General features: G+C 44.0%; 1 protein-coding gene across 1 annotated transcript; it reads left to right on the forward strand.

Moving 5' to 3' along the window:
• The first annotated feature begins 2463 nt into the window (after positions 1-2463).
• On the forward strand, positions 2464-11415 carry LOC109929465 (interferon-induced protein with tetratricopeptide repeats 5-like). Its single transcript, XM_020529140.2, has 2 exons — positions 2464-2585; positions 9092-11415. Exons 1-2 carry the CDS (start codon positions 2581-2583, stop codon positions 10572-10574), a joined length of 1488 nt encoding a protein of 495 aa, XP_020384729.1. The 5' UTR covers positions 2464-2580; the 3' UTR covers positions 10575-11415.
• Positions 11416-12313: the final 898 nt, after the last annotated feature.

Genomic DNA, 12313 nt, shown 5'->3' on the forward strand with positions numbered 1-12313 from the left:
ACTGCGTTGGTAAGGAGCTCCAAACAAGGATCAAATTGTATCATTGAGCACAGAACTCAAAACTCCTCTTTGACAACTTTCTGTAACTTACCTTCCTCTCACCAATATCATTTTCACTGTTATAAAGGCAATTTCTGTATGGAATATGAGTCAATACCTTATTATTTAAACTATGTTTTTGTGCTCTTCAAAGCCACAATAATCATTTTGTCAAGTTGTTGTATATGTTTGAGACCCGTCCATTAGCGCATTTTCAAAACTCATTCCCTCATATTCATAATGCCGGGACTGGAGGGTTCGAGCTATTGGGAGTGGCTGAATAGACCAGGGATTTTTTTCCCTGGAACATCAGAGCCTGAAAGATGACTTTATAAAGGTTTATAAAATCATGAAAAGCATGGATAGGGTGAATAGCCAGGGTCTTTTTCCTAGCGGGAGGAGTCCAAAACTCGAGGGCATAGTTTTAAGGTGAGAGGGGAAAAATCTTAAAAAGGACCTGAGGGGCAACTTTTTCCTGCAGAGGATGATATGTGTATGGAATAAGCTGCCAGAGGGAGTTGTAAAGGCTGATGCAATTACAACATTTAAAAGGCATCTGGAATAGGAATGGTTTCGAGGGATATGGGCCAAATGCTGGCTAATGGGACTAGGCCAGATTGGGATATTTGGTTGGCGCGGATGAGCTAGGCCAAAGGGTCTGTTTCTGTGTTGTATGACTCTATGACTTCAGAAGTAACAATCTCTTTTGCTTACTTTTCCGAGCATCCTAAGATCATGCCATGAATCCTTGACTTGCAACTGATCTTTAAGAAGGTCAAAAGTCAGTAGAAGGTGCCTGTGCAGTGCAAGACTTCCAGCTACCTCGCTGTGTTCTTGAAACCTGTCCAATAATCAAAATCCACTATGGAGCCTTGGATTTCAGTGCTGTTATGAGGAGAGATTATACAAATCAGATCTGTTTCCTCAAGAATTTAGAAGGTTAAGCGGTGATCTGATCGAAGTCTTCAAGATTTTAACAGGAAAAGACAGGGTAGAGAAAGATCTTTTTTTTTTCTCACTGATTGCGGATTCTAGAACTTTGGGCACAGTTCAAAAAGTGAGGCCAGACCTTTCAGAAGCAATGTTAGGAAGCACTTCTACACAAAGGGTAGTGGAGGTTTGGAACTATCTTCCACAAATGATAGTTTGTACTAGATCCATTGTTCATTTGAAGTCATAGATGGATACATTTTTGTTAAGCAAAAATATGAAGAGAAATAGCCCAAAAGCAGGTATATGGAGTTAGGCCAGAGATCAGCCCAGGATCTCATTGGATGGAGGAAAAGGCTTGAGAGGCTGGATGACTTCCTAGGCTGGATACGGATGTCATGGTGAGATAACATCAAGAGAACTGTGTACTGTTTGTGTCTCCTTCTTTAAGAAGGGATTTGCACTGGCACTGGAAGAACTCTCTTGTCAAGTCCCACATTTGTAACACCGTGTTTCTTACTGTATAGCATTTAATAAGCTCAACAGAACTCTCCCAGGACTCTCCATTTATTTGGCTGTCGTAACTATTTTTCCCAATTTCACTTCCAGGCCAGAAATTCGCTCCCTTTTTCCGTAGTCTTTCACAGGATGTGTATGTCTCTGGCTAGGCAAGTGGTGATGCCCATCTCCAAATGTCCCTGGACTATAATGCATCCCTCTGCCACCTCTGGATCTTCTGCTGATTTTCAACCTTACAAATATTTTCTATCTTGCCAATCACTCTCCACACTCTCTGGCACTTCAATTTCATAGAAGTATTTTACAGCCTTTCAGTTCACTGACTTCACCAAATTCTACAGTTCCGCTTGTATGAAAGACTTCAGGATGAAGAGCGGAGGCTTCTGGCACTGCCCAAGGTGGTCTTGCTCCAATAACTTGTGGTCTCATGGCATTTAGAGGGACATGGCAGTAGCACAAGTTGTTCTCAATCCTCTGAACTCTAAGTTGAGTCTATGGCCATTTCAACATCACTAGAGCGGGGCCCTGGACAAAATGATCTTTGGTGAGGGACAAATGAACACGTGGAATGATCCTGCCTGGTTCCCGTTCACAAAGAAAGCAGCCAATTAGCTGGCAGGGCTGTGCTCTGCCATGCCAGGATGGAGAGCAGAGGCTTCTGGGACTGCCCGAGATGGTCTTGTTGCAGGATGGGCTGTCACACGGGCCATGCTGGAAGTGATCGGAGAAGTAGCACATACCAATTACAGCATCACTGACTCCCGAAAGAACCCCGGTGCCATGGAGCCAAACCCTGTGCTCTGTCAATCCTCATTCATAATAAACAGTAACCAGGGGAAGAAACTTGTGTCTTAGTGACTCTGAAATTCTGAAACTGAAGAGTTAACCTTCAGTTTCAATTCCCTGCCGCTAGTGCATTTCAGTAAAGATCACCTGATCATGATGTAATGTGAATGACGTGTTTAATCTGTATAAGTGAGTTTACATGTTGGTGTATCTTTGGAGACTGTGCACCCTTCATTCCGATCATCCAGCTCCTTGGACATCAGAAGGAAAAGTAAACAAGCAGCCGGTGTATTCACTCAGATCACCATGGGGTAAATGAGATCTTCATGTGTCCATTCTGTGTACAATGCACTCAGCTGCAGCTCAGTGCTATCAGCGCTATCTGAATAGCACTGATTGAAGGTGGGAAGGTGGGACCTGTACAAGAAGGACGGGCTGCACCTTAACTGGAGGGGCACCAATATCCTGGACGGGAGGTTTGCTAGAGCTCTTCGGGAGGGTTCAGGCTAGTTTGCTAGGGGGATGGGAACCGGAGCAACAGATCAGAGGATGGGGTAGCTGGTGTACAGTCAGATACAGCATGTAAAGAGCTGTGAGGAAGAATAGACAGTCGATAGGGCAAAGTTGCAGTCAGTGTGACGGGTTGAAGTGTGTCTATTTTAACACAAGAAGTGTCAGGAATATGGGTGATGAAATTAGAGCATGAATTTAGAGCTATGATGTTGTGGCCGTTACAGAGACTTAGATGTCACAGGGGCAGGAATGGTTGTTGGATGTTCCGGAGTTTAGATGTTTCAAAAGAAATAGGAAGGGAGGTAAAAGAGGTGAGGGAGTGGCATTGCTAATCAAGGATGGTATCACAGCTTTAGAAAGGTAGGTCGTGGAGGAGGGTTTGTCTACTGAGTCAGTATGGTTGGAAGCCAGAAACAGGAAAGGAGCAGTCACTTTATTGGGAGTTTCCTACAGACTCCCCAATAGCAACAGAGACACTGAGGAACAGATTGGGAGGCAGATTTTGGAAAGATGCAGAAGTAATAGGGTTGTTGTCATTGGTAACTTCAACTTCCCTAATATCGACTGGAACCTCCTTAGTGCAAATAGATTGGATACAGCAGATTTTGTCAGGTGTGTCCAGGAAGGATTTCTGACTCAATATGTAGATAGACCGACTAGAGGGGAGGCCATATTGGATTTGGTGCTTGGCAACAAACCAGGTCACGTGTCAGATCTCTTGGTGGGAGATCATTTCGGTGATAGTGATCACAACTCCCTGACCTTTACTATAGTCATGGAGAGGGACAGGAGCAGATGGTATGGGAATGTATTTAATTGGGGGAGGGGGAATTACAATGCTATTAGGCTGGAACTGCAGAGCATAAATTGGGAACAGATGTTCACAGGGAAATGCACGACAGAAATGTGGTGGTTGCTTAGAGAGCACTTGCCATGAGTGCTGGATAGGTTTGTCCCACTGAGGCAAGGAAGGGATGGTAAGGTGAAGGAGCCTTGGATAACAAGACGTGTGGAACATCTAGTCAAGAGGAAAAAGGAAGCTTACTTAAGGTTGAGGAAGCAAGGATTATTGAATTCTTTGAGGATGTAACAAAACATATTGATGAAGGTAGATCAGTGGATGTGGTATAGATGGATTTTAGCAAGGCATTTGATAAGGTTCCCCATGGTAAGCTGATTCAGAAAGTAAGGAGGCATGGGATTCAGGGAAATTTGGCCGTCTGGATACAGAGATGGCTGTCCAATAGAAGACAGAGTGTGGTAGTAGATGGAAAATATTCAGCTTGGAGCTCTGTGACCAGCAATGTTTTACAGGGATCTGTTCTGGGACCTCTACTCTTTGTGATCTTTATAAATGACTTGGTTATGGAAGTGAAGGGGTGGGTTAGTAAGTTTGCCGATGACACAAAAGCTGGTGGAGTTGTGGATAGTGTGGAGGGCTTTTGTAGCTTGCAACGGGACAATGACAGGATGCAGAGCTGGGCAAAGAAGTGGCAGATGGAATTCAACCCAGAAAAGTGTGAAGTGATTCATTTTGGAAGGTTGAATTTGAATGCAGAATACAAGGTTAATGGCAGGATTCTTGGCAGTTTGGAGGAACAGAGAGATATTGGGGTCCATGTCCAGAGATCCCTCAAAGTTGCCACCCAAGCTGATAGGGTTGTTAAGAAGATGTATGGTGTGTTGGCTTTTATTGGCAGGGGGATTGAGTTTAAGAGCCGCGAGGTTATGCTGCAGCTCTATAAAACCCTGGTTAGACCATACTTGGAATATTGTGTTCAGTTCTGGTCACCTCATTATAGGAAGGATGTGGAAGCTTTAGAGAGGGTGCAGAGGAGATTTACCAGGATGCTGCCTGGAATGGAGGGCAGGTCTTATAAGGAAAGGTTGAGGGAGCTAGGGCTTTCTCATTGGAGCGAAGAAGGATGAAAGGTAACTTGATAGAGGTGTACAAGATGATGAGAGGAATAGATAGAGTGGATAGCCAGAGACTGTTCCCAGGGTGGAAATGACTATTATCAGGAGGCATAATTTTAAGGTTACTGGAGGAAGGTATAGGGGAGATGTCAGAGGTAGGTTCTTTACACAGAGAGTGGTGGGTGCATGGAACGCGCTGCCGGCGGTGGTGGTGGAGTCAGATACAATAGGGACATTTAAGTGACTCTTGGATAGGCACATGGATGATAGTAAAATGTAGGGTATGCAGGTAGTTTGATCTTAGAGTAGGATAATAGGTCAGCACAAACAACATGGGCCGAAGGGCCTTTGCTGTGCTGTACTGTTCTATGTTCTATTTTCGATCTGAGGAGTTGTGAATGGTGCTGAACATTGTGCAATCATCGGTGAACATCCCCACTTCTGACCTTATGATGGAGGAAAGGTCATTGATGAAGTAGCTGAGGGGAGCCGATTGCTCTAGTAGTATTGTCACTGGGCTTTTAATCTAGAGACCCAAGTCATGTTCAGCAGACCTGGGCTTGAGTCTCACCACGGCAGATGGTGGAATTTGAATTCAATAAAAAAATTCTGCGAATTTAGAGAAACCATTGTGAATTGTCAGGAAAAATCGATCTGGGTCACTAATGCCCTTTAGGGAAGGAAACTGCCATCCTTACCTGGTCCAGCTTGCTTGTGACTCCAGACCCACAATAATGTAGTTGATCCTTAACTGCTCTCTGGTAATTAGGGAAGGACAATAAATGCTGGCCTTGCCAGCGACACCCTCATTCCATGAATGAATAAATAAAAAAAGATGATTGGGACGAGGACACCACCGTGAGGAATTCCTGCAGAGATGCCCTGGAGATGAAAGGACTGACCTGCAACAACCATAACCATTTTCCTACCAGCCAGGTATGATTCTAACCAACAAAGAGTTTGCCTTCTGATACCCATTGATTCCAGTTTTGTGGCCTTGATGTCAAGGGCTCACCTCACCTCTGGAATTCAGCTCTTTTATCCATGTTTGAACCAAGGCTGTAATGAGGTCATGAAATGAGTTACCCTGACTGAACCCAAACTGGGCATCACTGAGCAGGTGCTGCTTGATAGCGCAGTTACTGACACCTTCCATCACTTTACTGTTGATTGAGAGTATACTGATGGGCGATAATTAGCTGGGTTGGATTTGTCCTTTTTTTTATGTACAGGACATACAGTATTCAATGCTTCCAAATCGTTTCTTGATATCACATGGAGTGAATGGAATTGGCTGGAGACTGGTATCTGTAATGCTGGGGACCACTGGAGGAGGCCAAGATGGATCATCCACTTGGCACTTCTGGCTGAAGATTGCTGCGAATGCTTCAGCCTTATCTTTTGCAATGATTTGCCGGGCTCCTCTAGTGAGGTGTTTAATTGTTCACCACCATTCACAACTGAATGTGGCAGGACTGCAGAGCTTAGATCTGACCTGTTGGCTGTGGGATCGCTTAGCTCCTTGCTGCTTATGCAGTTTGGCGTGCAAGTAGTCCTGTTTGATGGCTTCACCAGTTTGACACTTCATTTTCAGGTAGGCCTGGTGCTACTCCTGGCATGCCCTTCTGCACTTCCGTTGAACCAGGGTTGATTCCCTGTCTTGATGTTCTTTTTTAAATTCATCTTGTGGGATGTGAGCGTCACTTGCTGGGCCAGCATTTATTGCCCATGCCTAGTTGCCCTTGAGAAGTTGGTGGTGAACTGCCTTCTTGAACCGCTGCAGTCCATCTGCTATGGGTTGACCCACAATGCCATTAGGGAAGGAATTCCAGGACTTGGACCCAGCGACAGTGAAGGAACGGTGATATGTTTCCAAGTCAGTATGGTGAGTGGCTTAGAGGGGAAGTTGGAGGTAGTGGTGTTCCATTTATCTGCTGCCTTTGAACTTCTACATGGAAGTGGTAGTGCATTTGGAAGGTGGTGTCTGAGGATCTTTGGTGAATTTCTGCAGTGCGTCTTGTAGATAGTACACACTGCTGTTACTGAGCGCCTGCAGTGGAGGAAATGGATTCTTATGGATGTAATGCCAATCAAGCAGGGGCTGCTTTGTTCTGGATGGTGTCAAGCTTCTTGTGTGTTGTTGGAGCTGCACCCATCCAGGCAAGTGGGGAGTATTCCATCACACTCCTGACCTGTGCCTTGTAGATGGTGGAGAAGCTTTGAGGAGTCAGGAGGTGAGTTACTCACCACAGTATTCTTAGCTTCTGGCCTGCTCTTGTAGCCGTGTGTTTATGTGGTGAGTCCAGTTGAGCTTCTGGTCAATCATAACCCCCAGGATGTTGATAGTGGTGGATTCAATGATAGTAACTCTGTTGAATACCAAGAGGCAGTGATTAGATTGTCTTTTATTCGTGATGGTCATAGCCTGGCATCTGTGTGGCATGAATATTACTTGCCACCTGTCAGCCCAAGCCTAAATATTATCCAGATCTTGTTGCATTTGAACATGGACTGCTTCAGTATCTGAGGAGTTGTGAATGGTGCTGAACATTGTACAATCAGCAGTGGACATCCCCAACTCTGACCTTATGGTGGATGGAAGGCCATTGATGAAGATGGTTAGGCCGAGGACACTACCCTGAGGAACTCCTGCAGAGATGTCCTGGACCTGAGATGACTGACCTCCAACAACCACGACCATCCTTCTATGTGTCAGTTATGACTCCAACCACTGGAGAGTTTGCCCCCTGATACCCATTGATTCCAGTTTTGCTGGAGCTCCTTGATGTTGCACTAGGATGAATACTGCCTTGATGTCAAGGGCTGTCACTCTCACCTCAGCTCTGGAATTCAGCTCTTTTGTCCATGTTTGAGCCAAGGCTGTAATGAGATCTGAAGCTGAGTGGCCCTGGCAGAACTCAAACTGGGCATCACTGAGCAGTTTATAATATGGTAATAGTTGAGTGGAGGATATGCCGGGCCATGAGGTTACAGATTGTGCTGGATTACAATTCTGCTGCTGTTGATGGCCCACAGTCTTATGGACGCCCAGTGTTGAGTTGTTAAATCTTTTTGAAGTCTGTCCCATTTAGCACAACACTAGTGCCACAGAACACGATGGAGGTTACTATCAATGTGAAGGGTTGACTTTGTTCCTACAAGGACTGTGCAGTGGTCACTCTTGCCAATGTCATCATGGACAGATTGGTAAGGATGAGGTCGAGCACATTTTTCCCTCTTGTTGACTCCCTCACCACCCGCTGCAGACCCAGTCTAGCAGCTATGTCTTTTAGGAACCAACCAGCTTGATCGGTATTACTGCAGCCGAGCCACTCTAGGTGGTGTACATTGAAATCCCCCACCCAGAGTACATTTTGTGCCCTTGCCATCCTCAGTGCTTCCTCCAAGTGTCGCTCAACATGGAGGAGGACCGATTCATCAACTGAGGGAGGACAGTATGTGGTAATCAGCAGGAGGTTTCCTTGCCCACGTTTAACCTGAAGCCATGAGACTTCATGGGGTCTGGAGTCAATGTTGAGGACTCCCAGGGTAATTCCCTCTCAACTGTACACCACTGTGCGGCACCCTCTGCTGGGTCTGTCCTTCCCATGGGACAGGATACATCCAGGGATGGTGATGATGGTGTCTGGGACATTGTCTATAAGGTATGATTGCATGATTGTGTCAGGCTGTGAGACACCTCTTCCAATTTTGGAACTAGCCCTGAGATGTTAGTAAGGAAGACTTAGCAGGGTCCACAAGGCTGTCTCTGCTGTTGTCTTTTCTGGTGCCTATGTCGATGCCAGGTGGTCCATCCAGTTTCGTTTCCTTGAGACTTTGTAGTGATTGGTACAACTGAATGACTTGTTAGGCCATTTCAGAGGGCATTTAAGAGTCAACCACATTGCTATGGGTCTGGTGCCACATGTAGGCCAGACCAGGTGAGGATGGCAGATTTCCTTCCCTGAAGGACATTAGTGAACCAGATGGGATTTCCTGACAATTGACAAAGGTTTCATGGTCATCAGTAATTGCAGATCTTTTTTTTATTGAATTCAATTTTCATCATCTACCATGGCAGGATTCGAACCTGGGTTTCAAGAAGATTAGCTGAGTTTCTGGATTAATAGTCTAGGGATGATACCGCTAGGTCATCACCTCCCCTCTGATTGAGTATTTGACCCAGTGCTCCTCTTTATATCACTGAGAGTGGGAGTCCTTGTGTTACTGCACATTAAGTGAGTAAACTACTGACATACAGCAAATACATCAGCCAGAATTAAAGACACTAGTACCAGCTGAGGCAAGTTTTTAAATCATTGGATAGAAGAGAGGCAGTGCTTCAGTTTGTATGTGATGAATTTTGATTAATTTTATTCTCTTGCAGTGACACACAGAAGGATTTGTTGAAAGTGAAACTGGATCAGCTTCAATGTCACTTCACATGGGCTCCACAGAAAGAAAACATTGACTTGGATGATATGAAACAAAGATTAGAAGATTCAATACAACTTGATGTGAAATATCAAGACAGGTCTTACAACCAACTTGCTTTTGTCAACTGTCTGCAAGGAAACTGTGAAGAGGCAATTCAGAATTTAAAGGAAGCTGAAAAGATTCTGAGGGAGAAACATGAAGATGAATTTGAGAAAAGAATCATTGTCACCTATGGAAACTATGCCTGGGTTTATTATCACATGAACCAACTGGAAGAGGCTCAGTCCTACCTCGACAAGCTGGAGACAGTCTGTAAACTATTTCCTGAAGCCTCTAGGTTTACAGCAATGATACCTGAGGTTTATGGGGAGAAGGGTTGGTCACTGTTGAGCTCTGCTGCTCAACATTATGAAGAGGCAAAGGAATGTTTTAAAAAGGCCCTGGAGAAAGATCCTGACAACATTGAGTGGAACGTTGGCTATGCCACTGTTCTGTCTCGTCTGGAATGGTTTTCTGGGACCCCAGGGAGTCGTGGGCCCATGGAATCAGTGAAGTGGTTTAGACGTGTGCTGGAGCTTGATCCTGATGACTCTGTATCCATGGTGCTGTTGGCTCTCAAACTACAAATAAGTAGGAAAAATGATGAAGCACTCACTTTAGTTGAACGAGCATTGCAGAAGTCCCCTGATCTCCCTTATGTGCTCCGATATGCAGCTCAGTTTTACAGATACTGCAACAATGTGAATAAAGCTCTGGAGCTGTTGGAGAGAGGATTAGAAATTAGCCCACACTCTACCTTCATACATCATAAAATAGGTCAATGTTACAGAACCAAATTGTATCAAGTGATCAAAAATCCACTCAGTAAAGATCCTCGCAATCCAGCATTTCAACAGAAAGCTGAGCTGATCAATAAATGCAAGTACCATTTTGAAAAGTCTTTCAAGAAAGAGTCACTGACATCTGTTAAGCCCAGCCTCGATTTTGCAGCAATTTGCTTATTAAATGAAGAATGCGACAAAGCACAGGAAATCTACAGCCATCTCCTGACACTGGAAGTTATTCGCCCAGAGAACAAGCAAGCGATACGTTTAGCGGTAGGGTTATTTCAACTGAATCACAAGAATTCAGAATCAAACGCCATCCAACATTTTCTGGAAGGAATGAAAGTCAATTACGACTCAGTGGAACGGAAAAAGTGCCGTGAAAACCTGGAGAAGATAGCAGCAAGACGATTTCACAGGAATCTAAGAGAGAGTGAGGCCCTTGGTGTTCGGGGATTCCTGCACCAGCTCGATGGGGAGAAGTGTGAAGCGATTGAATGCTTCAAAAAGGCTTTGGAGTTTGATCCTGACAATGACGAATATTTAAGTGCTCTTTGTGAATTAAACCTTTCCATTGAGGGCAGAAATAACCCTCCCAACGAAAACTAAATGATATGTTGAAATACATCGACTGCACTGAGTCATAACAGATTTAGAGAGGCTCATTTTCATTAATAGAGAAATTTAGCTGGTCTGGCAGCATCAGTGAAGAGAAAATAGAGTTCATATTTCGAGTCCAGTGATCCTTTTATCTTTGCAAAAGGATCACTGGACTCGAAATATGAACTCTATTTTCTCTTCACCGATGCTGCCAGAGCAACTAAGTTTTTCCAGCAGTTTCTGTTTTTGTTTGTTTCAGATCTCCAATATCTGCAGTTCTTTATTTTACACTTTCATTAATAGACTTTTGGCATTCTTTGAAGTGAGCATTTTACTCCTATATGTTTAATTTTCTCAAGGGTCTGAATGCAATCATCCTAAGTGTACTTAATTCGGAAATATTTTTACCACACTGTCAAACTAACAAAATCATAATCATTTCCGTAGTAAGAGATTTGGATTAGTTTGAATTGGTAAAAATATAACGTCGGACATAAGGGATCAAAGTTAATTCAACCAGTCGGAGAGATTCATAGTAATTCTTTTAGGAATTATACGGACTTGTTTAAAACAATAATACATTAACATCGGCCTGATTTTAACTCCAGATGGGTTTAGAGTGTGTGGTGAGGGCATTTCAGATCTAAATAATTTCTCTAGTTCCTGCCTTGGGTTCATGACACAGTTAAATATCACATTCAGGGTCAGAGAATGTTGGGGATAAAGGGTAGAAGAATGCATTAAAAAGAAGAAAACAGTTGAAATTGAAATTGAAACTCCAAACTGTAATTGTAATTGTTGGCTCAAACAGTGAATATCCAAATAAAATTACATTGTGGGTAACATTCAATTTGTGTTGTCAATCAGGGTGAATGAAAGCCGTTAATGTGGCGCATACTGCGTCAATTCATGATAAGTAACATAACTCCACAGAAGCCACTATCCCATCACCAAGTGCCCCTTTATTTACAAATGGAGAGTGCTTGACATGATCCAGCTCCCTCAGAGCCAGCTCTCAGAGTGAACAGAACCCCTGACACTCCTGTTATATCTGTCAGCCAAGGCTTCCCGATTGGGGCTGTTTACCTGGTCCAATCACGGAACTCATATTCTATGAGGTCCACCTGCCTGATCTCGTTACAATCACTACATCCCTCCCCCTCTGAGACAGAGGACATAAGCCAGTTTTTGTTTGGTTGCTCCTCCTGGGGCATTTTAGCACCAGGTCAGGTTCTGCCTCTGATACAGGCAGTGTATATATAGAGTCATACAGCATGGAAACAGACCCTTCTGTCCAACCAGTCCATGCCAAACATAATCCCAAACTAAACTAGTCCCACCTGCCTGCTCCTGGCCCATATCCCTCCAGACCTTTCCTATTCATATACCCATTCAAATGCCTTTTAAATGTTATAATTGTATCCACATCCACCACTTCATCAGGAAGTTCATTCCACACGCAAACCATGGTTATCTGGCAGAATAACATGACGGATGAGGCAGATGAACTATTAGTTTGGGTGCAACCTTCAGTGCTTTATTCAATTCTTTTAGATATCATAGATCCCTACTCCATTCCTTTTGATGCACAGTGAGAAAAAAGTGATCTCCCTATCTCTGATCACCATCCAGAAATTGAATGCAACACTAACTCCTCTTAAGGATAAACCAGTATCAAAACGTGAAAGATCTCACACTGGAAAATGAAGAGTTCTTTCTTTCTTAAGCTGCTCCTCTGAAGATGGATT

Source organism: Rhincodon typus, chromosome 20, assembly GCF_021869965.1.
Source record: "Rhincodon typus isolate 14 chromosome 20, sRhiTyp1.1, whole genome shotgun sequence".
Taxonomy (NCBI): Eukaryota; Metazoa; Chordata; class Chondrichthyes; order Orectolobiformes; family Rhincodontidae; genus Rhincodon; species Rhincodon typus.